This window comes from Corvus cornix, chromosome 19 (assembly GCF_000738735.6).
Source record: "Corvus cornix cornix isolate S_Up_H32 chromosome 19, ASM73873v5, whole genome shotgun sequence".
In the NCBI taxonomy this organism is placed as follows: domain Eukaryota; kingdom Metazoa; phylum Chordata; class Aves; order Passeriformes; family Corvidae; genus Corvus; species Corvus cornix.
Window position 1 is genome coordinate 7,289,233 of NC_046348.1, and position 21,354 is coordinate 7,310,586.

Genomic DNA, 21,354 nt, shown 5'->3' on the forward strand with positions numbered 1-21,354 from the left:
TAAATAACAGGATGGGGATGAGGATGGACACAACAAAGTTTTGAGGGAGTCAGTGAATTACATATTTATAGGTCTGCAGATTACAGGAGGATAGGAAGGACTGGGATATTATCACAATAAAAGGGCTTGAAAACAGTAATTTCTTTTCAATAATGTTGAATAGTTGCATTATTTTAATAAAGAAATAAGGTTTAGTTTTGTTTTAAAGCTTGAAGCACAAATTCTTTACAAGTGTTTTGCTTCCTCAATAAGCTCAACAAGTAATTTCCTTTCTTCCTACCACTACTCCAAATACCTCACTCCACTTCTGACACGTTTTTTTCTCCAGTGTTTTTCATCCAGGATTTCTTCATTCCTGCACTTCACGATTTTATAAAAAGTCATAAATCACAGGTCAATGCTGTAGTTTAGGTGGCAGATTTAGGGGGAAAAAAAGGTGGAAAAGCAGAATAGGGGCAAGTAAGAGTAGCTGATTGTTCGAGCAGCAGCAGCTTTACTGGAAGCAGTTGCCAGTTTACAGAGACTTCTTCCAAATAATTGCAAAGAAAATAAACTGAAAACCGAAGAGCCGTAATTTGCACTTTCCTTTGCTGTCCCTGGTCCCTGACAGAGCCACAGCTGGGCAGGGCGAGGCACCTGCACCATCTCAAGGAGAGCTCAGGCATTGCAGTTACACACGCGAGGGACACGTACTAAAATCAGGTTTGTTTGCCATTAACTCCCCTGGGCACGGCGTTAAGGCTGTTTTGTCAAACGGAGCTTTTTCCTTCACTTGCTTTAGGAATCCATGGATCTTTTAGTGCAAATAGCAATATCTGCCTCCCGTCCGCAGTGCTGGATTTCCCTCCTGTGTCCTGCTTTCCAAAATAATCAGGATTGGCTATGCCAACCTCCACTTCACTGCCGACAGGAAAACCCCCACCAGTTTGTGTCCTTGCATGTAATATTCCTCCACAACCTTCCCTCTGTTTCATCCTATTCCAGAAGGTTTGCAGGGACAGGTTCTGCCATGCCTCACTCACAAAACCTTTCTGGAGGTCAAAGCACAGTGTTTTAGTGTGTAAATATCCAGCTGTGGGTCAGACCCTGGGCTCTGGAGAGCAGGATTTTTTTCTTTCCTGAGAGGATGGAGGGCACAAGGAATCTGCACCTTCCCCCTTTCCATAGAGATTTCCAGCTCACTACTGCTGGGAAAGTGGAAGGGATTTTCCAAACTCACTTTTTCTACGCTCTTACAAGAAAGAAACTCTCTCTACTGAGAGCCCCTCTGCTCTTTACATAATTATATCTCGGGTTTTAAAAAATTTTAGAGGGATCGTGACCTTTGAAGTTTTTCTCCATCTCAGTCTCTGCTTAGAGGAGGTTCTTTAGTTTCTTATCCTGGTCTTTTTGTTCAGGTGTTTTTTCATTAATGCATTTTTTCTTCTGCAGCAGTTGTTGGGTTTGTTTTGTTGGGGTTTTTTTGGGTTTAATTTCTTGCCAAACAGCCTGGAACCTTTGGGGCATAATAGAAATAACAGACTGGAGATTTCAGGCAAAACCCTCAACTTTATGACACTTTATTTATCTCATAAGTGAAAAACTTTTGGGGGCTGTACTGAGCCAGCTCCAGAATCTCATGACATCTTCTAGGCATTGGTGGGCAAAATTCTGATGATTTAAGGAAAGTATGAGAAAAAGAGAAAGAAAATGGACTTTACACAAGACACACAGATAAAGCAGCTGCAGATTCCAACACAAGGATGGGAATCATCACTCAAGTGACCTCATAACAGTAGTACCAACTGTACTGTGAGATCAGTAACAGCTCTGCAAGCATCTCTGATTTCACTGCCAATAAAAGAACTGGAACAATTTTCTAAGTAACACAAACCAAACAAATCCTGCAGTATTTGTTTGTTCTCATCTTTCCTTAGTTAGCAATCAGACTGCATTTAGAAGCTATTACATTTGGCTTTGGGATAAAAGAATTTCTGATTGCCTTTCCCTGCTATTTTCCACACCCACAGTGCTGGGATGCACATCTGGGAGTTCGATGAGTTTTGGAGAGGTTTTGTTATTTCCACGACAACTGTTTTAAGAGCACATTCCAGTGGAGAAATCTGATTCCTAGAACCCACAAACCACCAGTACACGTAACCTCTCCTCAGTTTCTTCACTAGGAATTGTTTTTATTTTCTGCCATGTGATTGAATCAGAGAGAGTTGACTTTCCTAACATTATCTGTCAATATTTAGCACCTGTCAGGGGAACTGGCTTTGAATTCTCACATGAAAGCTACAGTTTTGTTGACAAACTGGAAAAGAAAACTATTAGTCAGCTGGTTCCTCAGCAATCTAAAGGTTAAGGCTTTGCAAAGGATATATATCTATATATATAGATATAGATATAAAGTAAGGGAGAAATCAACATTGAAATACAGTGGGCACGAATTGGTTTTTTATTCTAACCAAAGCATCTTTTTAGCAGTTGTATGTTAATGATTTTACAGTCTGGATTTACAGTTCATAAGACATGGAGCTTTCTTTGCTGAGTGACAACCTGCAGCAAGCCAGGCTTATTCCCACATTATTTCCACTCCATCCCTTGGAAAGAGTTTTTTTATCATCTCTGAACCATTTCCTGCACACTGACAGGGGTTAAGTGGCCTGTTCCTCCATCACACACTGTGCAGAAGTGCTGGAACAATTCATTGGGAACAATCCCTGGCTGTGAAGTGTCTCCCACACACCTGGGAAGAGACTGAGGCTCTTCTTGGATCTTCTTGTGCTGCACAGGACCCTGAGAACTTCCTCAGGCTCTGGAGGAAGCACATGGCAGCTCAATCATCCCTCAGCTGTCTCCAGCCTTATCTGAGGGCTGCTGATCTCATCAGTGAGTTTTCCCTCTGGACAAAAAGGCAGAGTGACCCAGTAAAAGTCACATCAGCAGGAGCTGTTCATGGGGAATCCTTTTATCCGCCGATTTTACCCACATTTCAAAGTGCAGGTTAAAAACAACCCCACCTACCTGGAAGATGTGAGGGTCTGGTTTATGGATAACAACCAATCCTTACCAATGTTTCCATGGCTGTTCTCCCACAGGCAGAGGAATATCCTCAACTTCGTGGCACCAGCACAAACCTCAGAACACTTTGTTCAACTGCCCCTAGAGTCCTCACAGTGGAAAAACCACAGCTCCCACCTTGAAATCTGCATTCCACCTCCCCTTCCCAATTCCACCTTGGAAAGAACTTATAAAATTGCAGGGCATAAAGGCAGAAGTGTTGCTGCCAGATTGGCTTCATTCCCCATAATGTGTTTCAGCCACATGGATTTTCTGTGCTTATTTGAAGGAAAGGAAAAAACACAGTACTGTTGTATAAAAGTGCACAGGGGAATATCTGGGCAAGAACTGGGGAGATAAGCACGGACTGGACAATGCTTTAACATACTGAAACTAACAAAAACTGGCTTGGAATCAGTTTTATCAAACTCAATCCTCATCAGCACTACCACCAGCAAGAAAAATGTCAAAAAAGCTCAAGAGAAAAAGTCAATTCTCCTTGGCTGCTATCACATTCATAGATAGCACAGAGGAAACAGAAGACCTGATGTTGAAGTTTTAAGTAGAAAGATCCTGAAGGACTAAAACTACTGACCTTTTGGAAGAGGAAAAAGCCCCCAAACAACACATGCATTAGTCATAAAGAAAATATTGTGCATAGCACAACTTTCCAAGAGATCTGGCTCCATGTCAGAGCCACCAGGGAGTACAAGAACTGTTTGCTTGCCTTCATTCAAGTGACAGCATGAAGTGGAGACTGTGCATGAGACCTCAAAAGGGTCCCTGAAGGATGAGCTGGTCCATCCCCCTGCCCAAAGGAGGATCAGCTCCAGCAGAGCCATTTCTGACATTTCTGTAACTTGTTGTTAAAGGTCTGTGCACCCTCATTGCACGTCACCAACATCTTCCCATCCCATCAGCTCCATGCACCTCTTTAGAAAAGGAAACCAGAACTGTCCCAGTCACTTTAGAAAGTGTTTATTCAAAAGCTTCATAGCACCATCTTGTTTTTTAAAACAACCAAATAAAATGCAGCAATTAAAACGTTGGTTTTTCTGTTGAGCATGACACTAACTCCACCTGTGAACATATTTATGGTTGTTCTTGCTAAAATAACTGAAAAATAGCGCTCCTGTGCACACAGACATAGCACTGGCTCTTGGGGGGGTTATCCAGTCCCAGCTCAATAATGGAAGAATAAAACCAAGTGAAACTGGATACCTCAGGGAAACAGTTCCCCTTCCCCAATTCTGCTGGAAGTTAAAATTTTCTAAAAGTAATTTTTAGCAGTTTCAATTAATATGTCCCCTCCAAATTTCAGCAAAACTAAAAATGTGAATATATAAAGTATTTCTGGGGAGTTCTTTTATAGGACAAGTCAGACCATAATTGGTTAATTATCTCAATATGTTTACTCTAACAATCACCTAGCTATTAATTCTAAAGGGCCTTTAATGCCCATTTTTTTCTAGGGAAAACACTGTTCAAAATAATTTTACTACATTACTACGCTGATTCGCATTAAAAATTTAAGGTAAAACCAAACTGCCATTGACAGCACTTATCTGCTTTCATTCTGAGGTTTTTTTTTTTCCTTTTCCCTTTTGAGTTTTGGAGCAGCCTGTCTGGGAGCTTGGATCAGTACAGCGCTATTTCCCAAGGATCCTTAACTTACATTTCAGGAATAGGGACCAGGCCAAGGGCTCGGTCACGTTATCGTTTGGCTATGGCTTCCGACCACTGGAATTCTCTATTGCAGCTACTTCTGATGGCCACGAGGAGGCAAATGCTCTGTGCTTCACTTGGCCAAAGCCCCCATGGGGTCCCAGGCTGGCAGAACAATCGGCTCCTGCTGCATCACGGCCAGGATCTCCTCGGGCACGTGCTTCTTGTCCACCACCACCTCGTACACGTACTCGGAGAACCAGTCATCCGTCATGATCAGGTAACCTGGGGGGACACAGAGCATCACAGCACTGAGCCACTGCAGGGAAACAGCCACAGACAAGTCTCACCTATGAATGATGCATTAAACAGGGCCTGGTCATGCTGGTTATCTCTCAAAACACACAAAAAATATCTGGAGGAAGTTGACATACAGGATGTACTTTGTGTGCAGTGAAAGGTCAAGCAAGAAGCCCACCAGGAAAAACAATATCATAATTTATGTTTGCTCTGTTAAAATGGGCACTGACAATACTCAAGGGAATTACAAAGCCTTCCAGGCTTCTAAGGCAGAATGTAAAATTATTTGAATCTATTTGAGGCTTTAGAATTGTCCAGGTGAATATCAACCTGTTCTAAGAAAACTTTCTTGGTTTAGTTTTTGCAGTAAGAGGCAGCCACTGCTTTCCTCAAAGCCATTTAAATCACACTTTGGCTGAATCAAATCTTAATTTTCTCTCTGAATATGAAAATGACAGTGAACACCCTTTGAACTGGGAGTGAGGGAAATCACTTTAGAGGTTTTAGCAGAGAGCTGCCATTGGAAGCAAGCTATTCCAGGTGAACTGGGAAGAAGAGTCGCTGGGAGAAAGGAAGCATTTAGCAGACAGATGAGAAACCTTAATGTAATAAAGTTCCTCGTGTCCTTCCTTATACAGTATCATCACACAATCAAATGAAACAAGAAAATGTCCAGAGTATGGACAATAAATGCATCTATCTCCACCATCTTGTTTCTAAAGCAAGAGATCAGATAATCCCATAAATTAAAACCCCTATCAACTGTAACCTGTGCTAGAAGCCATGTTGGAAACACTGCCAAAGGGAGCTGCCTTGATTATCCTCTCTTCAGGATATGAGTTCTTGGGACACACAAAAACCTCCCAGTCCCAAGAGCCAACAAGTAATTGCACCCTGAGAGGATTAATGAACTCTGCCTCTGACATCCTGTCCCTCGGAGCCGATTGGGATCGCAGCATCTGAGCGAGGAGGAAGCTCCGAGCACGACTCCAGAACATGCAAATAGCTCAGGTCACTCTTTGGGGAGGCCTGGGCAGTGCAGACCCACACAAACACATCCTACAGACACCTGAGACGCCCCTGAACGTCCCCAAAGGGCCTTGGAGAAGGCACACTGTGCTTGTGCTGTAACTCCTGGGGAGAGCAAATGAACAGTGCCTCTGTCACAGGGCACTTTTGGGATGAGAGATGCACACACAGACTCTGGGTGCCTACAGTTAAATCCTTGAAATGCCTTCCTGCAGGACAGCAACAGCCAATACAAGAGATGAAAAGCCCAAAGGGAGCTGACTTCTAGCTGGAGATGTATCCTAAAAAAGCTCTTTTCATGCCAAAACAAGCAGATGGACCCCTCTCCACAGTGTGATTTAGTATTTCCCTCTTCCTTGCTTTTAAAAAAAGATATCTGATGGGATAAGCTGGGTTCAAAGTTAGGTAGTAACATCCTGTGTGTCTCCAGAACAAAAGAGTACTCAGAATAATTAAACTTGCCTGTGTGGCTGAAAAAGTGCCAATAAAACAGAAAGGAAATATTTGACTAGGAAGTAACTTTTTTACCTCAGAAAACAAGCAATGTTTGTCAGCAGCTGTGTTCATTCCTCAAGCAAAAACACACAGGGTGGGTTCCAGAAACATTCATACAACAGATATAAAAGTAATTACTAAATATTTAGGCGAGACAAAGCTGGGCTGGTTCACAGGGGTTCCCTTTCTCCAGGACAAGCACTACCACAAGATTTCAGTTCAGCCTACTCTGCAGTGTGAACATATAACTGATTCCATCCCATAATTCCCACACCAGGAGTGCCAGTCTTTCCAGTCTTGCACCATTCCAGTCAGGGGAAACAGGTGGCACCTGGCACCTTGGACTGTACTTGGAACAACAGGGAACCCCACATGAAAACACTCAGTTCTTTCCACCCCAAAAAAGTCACTTGTTTGCTCATTTTTTGAAGACTCAAGACCAGTCCCTGGTGTTTTGTTGCAGGCTGGACCCTTGATCACCCTGTCCAAGAAATCCTGGGAGTTGGGGCTTACTCGTATCCCCCACACCCAACTGGGCCTCAGCTGGGATGTGCCAAGTTTAGCATCATTCTTGGCTGACTCCTCACTGATGTGGACTCTGGTTTCTTGTGCTGGACTTGCCCAAGCACAGCTTCTCAATTCCTTAACAAGGCAGACAAGATAAAAAGCTTAACTCTTATCACAGTGAGACACAGCCTCATTGGCACAGCAAGACAGCTCACACAAACTGAGTCCTCACCCTCCTACACCAGCTACTACTGAAGAGTAAAAAATCAGGGCAGGAAGGAGAAGAAACCCCATCAAGCTGAGTCACAGTCCCTGAAGAGATTTAAATGATGTGTTGATGTGACATTTGGGGACGTGGTTCAGTGGGGACTTGGCAGTGCTGGGTGAACAGCTGGACTCTTTTGGACCTTAAAAGGGCTTTTCCAACCTAAATGATTCTGTGACTCTCAGCTACCTCTTCTAGTGGTTGGAAGGAGCTCTGGAGGACATGTCCAATTTGCCTTTTGCTCCAGAGCAGTTTGTTTGGTCATACACAAGAAAATCATTCAGGGATTCACCTCCCTAAAAAAATAGCAGCCTGAAATAGAGTCAAGCTTCCTAATTCTGATGGGATTTTCTGTCAAGGCACTTTTCCAGGGAACTCCCTGAGCAAAACAAGTATAGTCAGGGAGCAAGAGTTCCCAGAGAGTGTGATGTCCCCTGGTACAAAGCAGATAAGGGACAGTGACTCACCCTGCAAAGTCCACACAGATGGCATGGGGACAAGGTAGGGCAGGGTTATTCAAGTCACTCTGGGGTCCCTTTATTTTTCAAAGGAACAACCAGCTCCTCTCACATGGCTCTAGAACTCATTCTTGAAAAGTGAGTGTGCATGTGGGTGCTGCAGCACAGAAGTGCCACAGCTCAGTCCCAGCCCAACAAGCATCACTTGCAGCAGTGTCAGGGTTCAGCTGCTGCCCTGTGCTTTTGATGTTACCTCAGCATTGATTTGGCTTCTTTACTTAATCCAACAGTCCAAAGAACATTTTACTACTGTCATATTGCTGAGCCGAAGGCTGAGCATCAACAGTTTCATTGTTTTGTCAAGACTGAAGATTTTTATTGGAATACTTTGCTGCAAATGGATACAGTTAACTCAGAACAGAAACTACTGCATGACCAAGAGGCCGCAACATAAATTAAGACACTTTTCCAAGAATATTCTGTTTTCCTCTGAGTTGTTCATGCTATCAAACAGCTTTTAAATAAGACCACATCCTAAAACAGAGTTCTCCAAAAATAGTCTATTCCCAGAAGAAAACCAAGACATCCTGGGAAAGTTCTGCCACACCAAATCTTACAAGCACAACATTTGGGATTAATGTGCAGCAGAAAAATGTGGCCAGCAATGACTGTTATTCCCTGGGACACAGAGTCTGAACTGGCACACTCACCACTGAGGGTGTGCCACAGCTGAGCCCACATCCTGCCTGTCTCACTCAGGAGATGACAAAAATCCTGGAGTTCCCCTCCACTCCATGTAGGAAAAGCTGCCTGACCTTGGCAGGGCAAAGCAGGGATGCTCTGACACCACCAGCCCCACTCACCAAGGGCTGGGGAGCTCAGAGCTGCCCCTCAGACCAGCAGAGAAACACCCTGTGGTCATTCCCAGTTTCCATGAGCAGGGAAGCAACAGGAAGCAATTTCCTAAACCAGCTCCGAGCTGTGACTCAGGGTTGTGTCCCACTCCTGCCAGGTGCCACACCAGGCTGGCACAGGGCCCTGGCACAGCCCCCAGAGCCTTCCCAAAGTGTCCCAACAGGGCAGCAGCTACAGGAAAACAAGTTCATGGAGAAGCCCCAGCACAAGCAGAAGCACAGTAAGGACTGGATTTTGTGTCCCTGCCTGTCACAGCAGCTGCAAACTCCTGCAGCTGCTGGGGTTTTTGGTAGGGATAATGGCTGGGAATTTACTTGGGATCAACAGCAAACTGATATCAAGGCTTAAGAGTATCAGCAACTTCCCTGTAATAAACTGAACAACCTTAACAAAAATTGATAATGAAGGAATGAAACTTTGATAAAATACGAGCTTTTGATAAAGTCTGTTGGTATCTTCCCATGCCTTCTGTAGTCAAACCAGTCTGGGTATTGGATTGTCCCTTCCACATCCTTATTTCCAAACATTCAGCTTTCTGTTCCCATGACTATAAATTACCTTTATTGCCACGGTCTTCACCCCACGAGTTTTCCACTCTCCATTTTTCAAATGCATCTTCTTGCCCATCCTGTTACAAAACAAGCCCATGACATTCAGCAGTGAAGGAGAGGCCACACCTGAGCAGCCAACCCCTTCCACACCCAAATCCAGCACCAGGAAAACACAGAGCTCCACTCCTGAGAATCCCAATGGTTTCTTGTTAATGGCTGGAGAAAGGCCATTTTCTAAAATACTCATCTACTTACTTAGATAAAATATGAGGAAATGTGGTCAAGAAGAGAGCCTGCAATCAAGATTTATTTTATCAGGAAACTGAAATTTAGTTAAATTCTAGTTTGGACTTAACTGACTCACAGAATTTAAGCTGCTGTCCCTATCCCCCATCAGGGCACAGGGGAAATTAAATACAGGATGCACAACTTGCCTGAACTGAAAATCAGAGGAAAGGAACAAGGAACTCTCAGAATTCAGAACAGCATCAGTAAGAGCAAGTGCAAACTCTTGAAGAATCTAGCTAAAGGCCACAGCTCCACATCTGGTGCTGTGCAATTAAAATACTTTAATACAAAAAACTAACCTGAAAAACACCCCATAAATCTATTTTTAATACTCAATGGAATATTGTAATGCTTCTATTCTCCCTTGAAAAGAGAGAACAGTCTTTATGATGAGACACTTGAGAACTCTCAGACCAAAGATGTGAACTCTGGATGCTCTCAGAGAGAAATTGGGAAGAACACATTCATGTACAATAACTTTTTAACCAAAAGGTGCATTTAATCCACATCAATTTCTGTAAATTTGTAATAGGATGCTGTAAAATTGTAATAGGATTTTTTTAAATCTTCAAAGCCTTTTTATAAAAAAGTAAGTAAATCCAAAATACTACATTTTACAACTCAGTTTCTCAAAGCCCCTTCAGATTAAGGTTTTTAAGAAGTACCAACTACGAAGTTTTCCTTGTTTCTGCAGTGAGATATTTAGAGAAGTGTTTGTGCCATCTGATACACAATGGAGGTGTTAAGAGCTCAGAATGCAGAAAACAGGAAAAAATTATATTGAGTTGTAAAAAGTAACTTGGAACATTCTTATGACCCAGCAGTTCCATCTCAAGACTCAAAACACCACAGCTCAAGCAAACTTGCTCAGTGCTGTGCAAGCTGTTATTTCTCAAGCCAAGGTCAAGCTGGACAGGAAGAGATCACTTCAAAGAAACTTTAATATTGACAACTTCTGGAAAGAAATGGAAACATCAGCTTTGCAGATAACCCCGAGCTGTAAGTTTTAACATGGTTCATTTTACTTTATTATGTGCTTTGTTATGGTGCCAGGAGCAGATCTAGCTGTGGATTCATCTCAGCCTGCTGTTTGCCACAGAGCTATGTTGGACACCATTTCCCTTCCCTAATTAGAGGTCAGAGAGATCACGTGCCAGGGAGCTGCAGGAGGTTAACCCTGCTGCAAAGTGCCTCCTACCAGCATTTTAACAGGAGCTGCAGGCTCTAAACCAGACTGGACTAACCATGCAGTGGTTGTCCAATAAAAGTTTGTGGGTAAAAGGAAAGAAGTCCTTTGACACATCTAAAAGTCTTCCCTCCTTGTTAAGTATTTATAGTTCTGAACACTCAGACACAAACAACACAAAGGGAATAAACAACCAGGCCTTGTGCACCAGGGGGTTGGGGCAAAGTGTGAGTGAACCCAGCACACAAAGAAGCTGCCAGGATATTCCAACACATCCCTGCCAGCATAAGAACTCCAGGAGGGAGACTCTACCTTCTCAGTGACAGCTGTCAGGACCATGGCATGGGTCATCAGGGATTCTCCAAAGATCAATCGTTCTGCTTTGTTCATGTTCTTGATGGAGACACCAAACACCAGCTCATGATTAAATCTAGCAGAAAGACAAATAAGCCACATGAGAAAGGATGCAGGGGGAGTTCTGACTGAGTCAGGGAATCAGGAGACTGCCCTGTGCCAGGACAGTGCACTGGCATACAAGTTCAGCCAATTTTAATGTCAGAATAAATGCAAAAACTGATCCCTTTAGGAGTTTCTCTGACCATATATTAGACATTTAAATAAGGAAGAATATTTAACAACTACTCATAGTGCATCTTTAAAGGATTCACGTTAAACTAACAAGCAAAATAGAAATTCTGCTGCTGCTGAATTACTTAAATATACTCTTTTGGGGTATATAATCCAAAGTATGTACAAATCAGTTCCTTGAGCAGCTAAAGGACTGTTCATGTCCTCACTGAGCATACCAAATGACATTCTGGTTTGATTCTCTACTCACATATTCAGGTCATTGATTCCCAACTTGCCATAGAAGTGCTTTGCCACATCACAGCCAAACCACACAGCCTGCAAAGAGAAGGAAGGGTCATGTCTGGGCCAAATCCCAGGAATTTCACACGGCATGAGCTGCACTGTGCCATCCACAAAGAGAAGCCAAACCCACCTCGCCATCCTTAATAGATGCTGCAGCCAATTTCTTCAAGACCTCCACAGGCTGGTTGTTGTAGAGAGTTTTCCTCCCTCCAGCCATGTTGCCCAGGTACTCCACTGTGTAGAGCCTGTTGTAGGGATTCTGGGGTCGAGGATCGTTCACTAGACAAATCTGCCAAAAACCAAGATGCCATAAAGTAAGGTGCAACATAACTGAAATTTTTGAGGAGTGAATCTAGAAGGATTTCAGGGAATGGCTTTTGTCCCAGCCAGCTGTCTGCCCCATTAGCCAACAAGCCACTTGGCTGAAATAAGAGGTTTTTTAAGGTTGTGTTTGTTGGGGTTTTTTTGTTTTGTTTCACAAGTTAACCTCGTAACTGTGGCAGAGCAGCTCTGCATGTTATTCCTTCTCAAATGTCTGCCTTATGACATATTACAACTGATTAGATCATTGCAAATTTTATCATTACAAAACCCTTGGGGACTGCAACACAAGATCCCAGATAACTGAAGGGTAGAGCACAAACAGCACAACAGGGAGAATAAACACAGTGCCATCTCTGACTTGGGCAAGCAGTGCCCATCCCATGTGCTGCAGCTACAGGGGGGACAGACACTGGCAACGGTGGAAAATAAGTGGTTTAGCAGCAAAAAAAAGGCCTTGGAAAGCTTTCAGCATCCCCAACCTTGTCCTCCATGTTGAAGTAAGGCTTCACATGCTCGTTGTAGAACTGCACCGGGGTCATGGGGCCGTATTTGTGGTAGTTCTTCTCCTTATCCCGGAACTCCCAACAGAAAGTCTCTGGAGGGCTGCCCAGGCAAGTGCTCACTATTCTGAATACCTGCCCGGAGAAGCAAACAGCTGTGAGCCTGCTGGAACATGCAGGTGTGCCTCTCCTACCACAGCAATGCCACTGGACAATGGATTTCTCCACATGAGAATCAGCTGGAGAAACGGGACCTTAACGGGCACCTTTGAACACACGAATCAACACACACAGCAATTATCTGCATTCAGCTCTTGAAATCTGGGTGTTTCAGCAGTTCAAAACCAGTCTGAAAGGCCTCAGGAAAATCAACAGAGTTTCCCTCCCCACTTTCACACTCCATGTTCTCAGGTAAACTGCCAGGCAAAAGAGAAGCTTACAAATTCCAGGTTATCCTAAGAATGCAGCAGCCCAAAGCAAAAACCAGGAAACTTCCCAGCCTCATTACAACATTTCATAAGTAATTCTGAAGCTCCTCCAACACTGCAAGAGAAACTTTATCAAAGTGATTCTCAAAAGCATTCAGCATCACCTGTTCCACCAGGTGGTTTGCCCCATGCAGAGACAAACCAGACCTTTTAACATGGGCATTTTATCCCGGTGTTTCCCCTGTACTAATTCATTTTTTACTGTAATGTTCATTTGGATTTCAAAGATGGGCCTTTGCTTCTTTTCAAGAGCCCAGAATAATCTCCTCATCTGTTTTAATGCATTTAACAGTATCTCTGTTTAGGGCTGAGCTGGCAGGTTACACAATTTAATTCCAGCTCCCTGCCTGCTGCCTGTGACATCTTTTGCAGCTGGCAGCTATCTTTGGATTTTTAGCACAAAAAGTTGACCAGATTTCAAGTCATCATCCTCCCTGTAAATCAGAATATAAAACTGCACTTCAGAACCACTACTGTACTTTCTCACAGGGCTTATGAGAAAATGTGCCAACACTGGCAGTGTAACCAGATGAGTGTCTTTAGAGATACTGAGCAGGACCTGCCACAGGTACTCTGGGGACAGGGAATTTAATCACAGTCAAACAGGTTTGAATCTGTTTTATTTCAGCTGACACTGATCTCAGCTCTGTCCATGTCCTGAGCACAAGACAAGTCTCTTCCTTGCAAGGAACTATCAGGTTATTGAAAATAAGAGGAGAAGGAGTCAAATCTCAGCTGCACCTTCTGCACTGGGATCCAGCTCCTGTGGGCTGTGCCAGCTTTCCCAGCCTGGCAGTCTTCACACTTACATAGCAGAGTAGACACAATACCTCTCCCAAAGCTGATTTAACTCTTTCTGTGGAGCTGACCCTAAGGTTCCATAAGAGCTGGCTTTATGTTAATGTGCTCTTTGTGCTGACAGCAAAAGGAGTGCAATGCTCCTGCTAAATAAAGGTGTTCTTGCTTCAAGCAATTTAAGAAAACAATTGGAAAGATTAATTACAGGTTGAAACAAGGGTGTGGGCATAAGGCTTCTACTGCAGAAACTCACACATTTCTCAATAAATATGGTAAAGAGCAAATGTAAACCCCTGAACTACTATAAATATTTAATTTTGCACAGACTGCACAAAAGGTACCATTTGCTGTGGCTACACCCACATTACCTCAGATAACTGCAAGCGCTGAGAGATGAGGCCAAGAACACAAAATAAGCAAGAAAAATGCCTAAAAGGAGAGCAGCAACCAAATGGGCTCCAGCCAGAGGAAGGAAAATGATGGAGACAGAAGTCTCCAGTGAACAGAGGCACTGGAGCCTAGAATGGCCTCCCTCAATTGTTTTGCTACCACACCCAACATAGGCACCCTCTTCATATCTCACAAGCTTCCTCTATCAATAAATAAAATAAGCATATTTAAACTAAAAGGTGACTTACATTGCCCTAGAAACAGCTAGAACCAAGATAAAGCAAAGATATAGTGGCTTGTAATAAACCCCAAAATGAATGAGGAGGGGAAAAGGAGGACGCTCCTGATAAGGAAGAGTCCACAAAGGAGAACAGCAAAGGAAGAAAAATTCTATTGCATGAACTGCACTGATTGCAACTTCTGACCTGCTGTGCACTGGTTTGATAAGAATGTTTATGCAGTTCTGGAGTGAATATTTAATCCTGTGTTCCAAGACAACCACCCCGTTTCAGCTCGAGTGCTGCTCCCAGCAGGAGCAAACCAAGATTTGCTATGCAAATAGAACCTCCCAGAACAAAACCAAGCTCTGCTTTGCCACAAAAACACAGAGGCAAGACCACTTGTACACATCTGAACACATGCAAACCACCTTCACTGCTGCAGGAGAAAATGCTGTGTTAACATCAGAGAGTTAAGCACAACCTTTTACAGAACAAACTGCAATCAGTTAAGAACCTTTCATGTCAGTTCCCGGATCTCTTTGTCAGAGGGCAAGAGGCTCTATCTACATAAATGAAGAAACATTTAGCAGTGAACTGTGTGTCACTGCCCTAAGAATGACCATCTCTAGGAAGCTTCTGATGTCTGCTGTAGAATCCTCCAAGGGCTTTTGGACACACACTGCATGTAAGTTACACTAATTCACCTTTGAACTAAGTGCTGATTGGCAACTTTCTGGGGTAGGCTCAAATCAAAGCACAGCATTCTTAAGGCATGAAATTTCACAACAGTTTTGATGAAACCCAAGGAACACAAATCAGTTTTCTTCTTTTAACTTAACCTTAAAATTAGACAAAAAGAAGCTACAGAATTTTACAGGAAGCGCAAAGATGAATTTTCAAAACCAACACATTAATCAATATGGAACTGCCTAAAACTTTACAGAGATAGCCCAAGGTAGGTTCTGCCTAACAGTGATGTCCACTGTATTGCAAAAAAAACTAACACACACCAGCAAAACCTTTGATTTCTTGACTCACCTAAAAACATACATTTAGCCACTGGGTCACTTGGCATTGTATGTTTGAGAAATAAATTAAATACATTTTTGTTTAAAGTGCATGCACTCGGTCACACTAAAACAGCCTCAAGGTTAAGTTATTTTTGGCAGTTTAAGAATCAAGTATGAGCAGCACAGAATGAGAAAAATGATGTGGGTCTGTGTGACCAGGAGAAGGTTCAGGCAGTACAGACACACTGACAGTGATGGAGTCAATTCACAGCCCAAACCATGCTGCAATTCATTCCTCTGCTGCCCTCCAGGATCACACCTCAGCTGGACTCAGCCTTGTGCAGACACCTCCCTTTTGTGGTTCTTTTCTGCTCTCTTGTGGGGAATCCTTGCACAACACTTGTGCTGCAAGATTTGCCTTCAAAGCCATCAGGATGCAAATTTGAACCTTTCCTGTTTTTTGTAAGAGCCTGACAGGCCACTGTTTTGATCTCTCAAGAGACAAAATGCTGCTTTTCCTAGAGCAAGGGGCAGATGTCTGTAAAATATCATCATTCCAAAATCTATGGATGCAAAATATTTGTCTGGAAGGATTAGAAAAACTCAGAATGATGTAAGCAACAAACCACTGCAAAACAAATCCACTTGAACAGCTCCAAGCACACTTTCTTAAGCAACAAGAGACACTTGTTTTGGCTGATCCAGTACTACAGAACAAAAATAAAAAAATCTCATCCACTCCAGCCCTGTGTTCCAAGATTCAAGTCACACCAGTTTACTTACCTCTTCTATCATCATGTCCATGGCAGCACAAAGTTCTCCCTTGCTTCCTCCACTTTCCACCATATTTCTTAGCCTCAAACAGTATTCTCTCATCTGTTTAAAGAGAAAGTCACTTTGTTATAAAGGGTATGAAAGGTGTCACCTGATCAGTTTCAGGACTTCCTATCTGGTTGTTTCAAACACCTGTTTAACTCTTCATACCATGTTTTCAAAATAAAAATACCTTTCAGAAGCTTCATTAAAGATTGATTCATTAAAAAATAACAAGATAATTCAATGCTGCTAAAGTAAAATATCACAAAAAATTAACAAATAGTCACAATTCAATTACCATTTTCAACCACTGATGTGAGGCTTGCAGCCATTAAGCTCTTAAGGTTTGATTTCTCTCAGTCCCGTAAGTGACGCCACAACATCCACACATACCAGCACCTCTGACTTTCACAGAACACACTTTCTTCATCCTGTCACATTTATTTTGCAATTCTAATGCATAATTGATCTCTTGGCTGATGAAAAGAAAGGGGCATTTCCCCACTGCATGCACAGCTTCCCATTAGTGTCACCATCCATAAGGCCAGGAACGGTGATGGGGCTCCCTCAGGACCAGCTGCTTTGCCATGCTCAGGATTAGAACAACATTAACAATATTTAATATGTCCAAGCTCATTCCACCACGTATTTTGCATTTTTTATGTGGATTTCAGCAGGCAGTTTTTCCTGAGCATGCAGCATATGAACGGGAAAAAATATAGCAAATGGTAAAAAATGTTTTAATTGCCTTTTTCATTTCGCTACCTACAGCAGCACCTCCCCAGGCTAATTCACTTCTGCAGTTCAGGCAGTGAGTTAACACCTTCCTTCAGACAAAGCTGTGCACTTCTATACTGAAAGCTGATTTTTAACTTGCAGTGTTTTTAAAATACTTTTTTTTCCTCCATCTTTTTCACCAAATTTGGCAGTCATCTCTAAAAACCTTGGCACACAGGGAGATGAGATACTGAAAGGGTGGAAAAAGACACCTAGACACCATGTGCTGGTTTTGCAGAAACAGATTTAAGCAGCCACATGTCAAGAATTAACTTCCTTGGAAATCTGAGGATTAGGAATAACTGCTACTAAAACCACAAGAGGAACTTTCAAGCTACTGAAGCCTGACAATGGACATCTTCTAGGATCTCACCTTCCTGCTCCACGTTTCAAGATTAACATCAGGCTTTGCTGAGACTTTAGGCTGCTTGTAAATAAATTTCAGTTGCTGAGATGCACTTAACACTTTGGTCAATAAGGATAAGGTGGTTAGGAACATTTGGAGCAGTTTCATTCCCATCCCCTCCCCTAAGTTGTATCATCTAAATCAATTTTACCTTATGATTCAAGATCTCGTTCATCCTTCTAGTAGCCTCTGTGGTATGAGACTCTGGGAAATATTTCTTGGGGACAACACCATACTTCTCTAAAATAAATAAAACTAAAGGTTAACAATTGGCTTTTTCACAAAATAGATACTTCTACTTCTGCTCATATCCATGTGAAAGATAAAGAGTTTGAGTTTGTGCAGAGATTATATGGGAAAAGCTCTTATTTAAAGGTTACAAGTACCCAAAGTTTACATTTTAATTTGTGACTGAATCTTGACCTCTGATCTGCATTCCACAGGGATCCCAGAATGTGGAATCCCTGAACTGCTCAGTATCATTTAACTCAACACTTAAAAGTTCTGAATTAATTAGTGCTTTAGGAAGTCCTGTTCACCAGGAAAAAAAAAACTTGATTACTTTAAAATTAATCTCCTGAAATACGTTCTGAAGAACTGGGCCTCCTATGAATCATTCCATGTAGTTTATCTAAGGTTAAAACTGACTTCCCAGTCTCCTTTCCTCCTCAACATTTATAAAACACCAGCAGCAGCTCAGTGGTTTCCTACATTACAGTACCACTCACAGATCTCACCATGCAAGGCTCTGGATGTAACAGCAGCAGCCAGAATCTCTGCCCTGATTAAGTATTTATAGCAATAGGATAAGGAAAAAAGGAACCTCCAGGCTTCAAAGAAACAAACTCCTTTTGTGATTCTAAATTTGTATTATTGCCTTGTTGATTTACAAAGGTGTCACATTGTTTCACAACACAAATGAAAGCAGGTGCTGGTGTAATTAAGTATCTCCAGCAGCTGTAGGATCCCGTTTCTGCTGGAGCTTTGTAAGACCAGCACTGCCACATTCCACATCAATTCCCTCTCACTGATCTTTATACCAACTTCAGGCTGCAGTTCCAAGTAGTTTTGCTTCAGCTTTGCAGACACACCCAGGTCAAGCAGTGGCTTTTTCCTTACCATGCACCCTAAAGATGGTGTACATGGATATAAATAAATGAGATTGAGTTGATGACTGGAGAAAAAGGGGATTGAACCCTTTTATTAAATGGGAAATCAGGGTATCTAATTATTTGTTGATCTTCTGAGCTTTTATCATCAGCAGGAATATGAAAAAGTGATACCTGACAAGATTTAGGCCCAATATTTATAATATGGCCCAAAAAAAAGTCTTTGATTTAAAAAAAAATACGGGGGTTAATGGCATCATGTGCCTTAGCCAAATCCCAGGTGTCAAACTCCATTTCTTATTCTATTCCATTCCCTATTTCTCAAACCAGGCTGCAATTTTAAGAAGGGTTCCTCATGACAAGTTCTCTCACCAATAATGTTAACCAACATATCCCACTGTCCACCATCATTCGTGGGGTTGGAGAGCAGGAACTGCACCAGTCTTCCTTCCACTGGCTCCTTTTTCTGAGCTGTTTCCACAAAGGCATTTAAAAAGTAGTAACAACGCTCAACCTGAAACACACAGATTAAAAAAAACCCTTTTAAGTCTGATGCATTAATGAATTGCTGAGTATTCAGTTCTTTGCAAGTACAGAATAGATGAGGCCACTTTTCTGCTTATCCAGTGAAGTCCTCATTTTCCCCTCTAGCATTCCACGGGCTACCCTATAAAATTCTTTGTTACAGACCAAATACTTAGGAGTGAGTTAGCACACAGCTTGAGGGTAGGGGAACAGGAAATGTGAAAGAGAAGTTATGCAATGAAGCCTGGCCCAAACTAGTACTAGATTTGCTTGATTTCCCTTATGGGGAAAAGCAGGCACAGCTCACCCATCAGTTCACAAGCACAACTGAAACCTCACAGCTACAGTCATGTTTCCCCTGAACCTCCAACAAGTAACTTCTGAAATATACAGAACTCTTAAAAAAAAAGAAAAAAGACTTTTACTATTCCAAAACATCAACATCTTGGCAACTTTCTTCTCAAGCTGAAAGTCCCCCTTTGCTCAACCACCTGCATTTAGAACACGTTTCTAAAGAACTTTTGAAATTTCTTCTCATACATGTTAAAACAATCCAGCCTAAAAGAAGTTCTGTCCCAACACTAACACCTGATTGCATAAGCAATCCTACAACAACCTGCACGACTGTACCTTATCCCAGAAAAAGAGATAGGACTGGCTGAATTCAAACTCTTCAATGTTGTACTTCTTCATGAAAGGAAGACGCATTGCATTGAGGCAGGAAAAAATCCAGCATCTCCCTGAGAGATCAAAGGAACACGAATTAAACTGGAATGCCTGTGCTCAAGAGCTGCACAACAATTTCTTTTACCACGAGATTCATGACACAGTTCTGCCTCGAGCCTTTGGCTGGGCTTCTACAACACCAAAAAGCTCTGAAGGAGTTCTGAAATCTTTCACTGCAAGCACAAATCTCCATTACGCTATGCAGAAGGGAAAAGAGGCAAACGCTGCAAGTCTCAAGTGTGTTATTAACTTCGGAGGATGCTGCAGGAATTCGACCTTGCTCCAAAGCCCGGACAAAGGGCTCCGGAGCAGCGGCCGCTCCCAGGACACCAATCAATGTTACGAGGCAGCCCCCAAACGCCGGCCCCGGCCGCCCTTACCGGAGTTCTTTTGGTTGGTGACGGGCTTGCCCTCGGCGGGCACGGCGTGCTGGAACACCTGCACGGTGTCCTGCACCACCTGCCGCTGCAGGCACACCTCCAGCGGGGTCGTTGCATGTGGCCACGTTCTGGGCCAGCAGGAACTGCGGCTCGGCCCGCAGCCGCCGGCTGAAGGCGACGGCCTTCTCCGTGCTCAGCCCTGCGGGACACCGGGACAGGGACACCGGGACAGGGTCACCACCGGCCCCGCACCCCCGGCAACACACACACCCCCTCCCATCCACCGCCGAGGCAACGGTGAGGCTCCCGCCCCCTCCGTACAATGGGCACCTTATCCCTGTCCGTAGCTCCGGTAAGGTCCCGGTAACGCCCCGCTCCCCCCGGTAATTCCCTCCCCGCCCGACCCATTGCTGAGGTAACCATGAGTCTCCCACCCCCAGACTACATATCCCACCCGTAGCCCCGGTGAGGGCCGGTAACTCCCTCCCTACCCCGGTAATTTCCTTCCCCCGACCCACTGCTGAGGTAACGATGACACCCCCCCCACCTCCATCGACAACATCCCCCCCTCCCAATCTCCGTTCCCCGGTACAACCGCCCCCCATCGCTGAAGTACCGCTGTGCCCCCCTCTACCCCTCACGGACAGGCGCCCCCCCTCACCGCGGGCGTTCATGGCGGCACCGGCAGCACGATCCCGGCGCGGGCCTGAGGCGGAAGCGGCTCTTATAGCGCCGGCACCGGAAGCCGGAAGAGGGGCCCGGGGCCGCGGCCGGGGGCGAGGGGGGGCGAACGGCGAGGGGAGGGCGGACGGCGAGAGGCGAGGGACACGTTTAGTGAGGGGGAGCCGGTGGGGTGGCCCCTCACAGAGACCCCTCACACTGATCCCTGACGACGATCCCTCCCACTGGCCCCTCACACAAAGCCCTCTCACCCACCCCTCTCACGGGCCCCTCACACAGTCGGTCACACCGGCCCCTCACACAAAGCCCTCACACAAAGCCCTCACACGGACCCCTCTCACAGCCCCCTCACAGCGACCCCTCACAGCGACCCCTCACATGGACCCCTCACACAGATCGGTCACACCGGCCCCTCACACCCACACAACCCCGGGTCCAGAACATTCCACACTGCCTGGAGTCCGTGCCTCCCCGCCCCGAGGAGCGCCAGTGCTTGGGGCTGTTGGTGGCACAAGCTGGTGTCAGTGCCTGTCAGGGGCTGTGTGTGGTACAGGCTCGGCCCTTCAGGGCTGGTGTCACCCATCCGGAGCACCGCCGTGCCGCTGTCCCCGGCTCTATCCGCACGG

The 21,354-nt window shown here is 44.2% G+C and overlaps 1 protein-coding gene across 1 annotated transcript; it reads right to left on the reverse strand.

Moving 5' to 3' along the window:
• Positions 1-4,006: 4,006 nt before the first annotated feature.
• BLMH (bleomycin hydrolase) lies at positions 4,007-20,812 on the reverse strand. The gene is given in 13 exon segments (XM_039562674.1): positions 4,007-4,995; positions 9,238-9,307; positions 11,017-11,134; positions 11,543-11,610; positions 11,708-11,866; positions 12,381-12,536; positions 16,092-16,184; positions 17,459-17,547; positions 18,789-18,930; positions 19,572-19,681; positions 20,048-20,153; positions 20,155-20,246; positions 20,709-20,812. Coding segments are annotated over 13 exon segments (1,368 nt in total). The 5' UTR covers positions 20,722-20,812; the 3' UTR covers positions 4,007-4,843.
• Between the last annotated feature and the right edge of the window lie 542 nt (positions 20,813-21,354).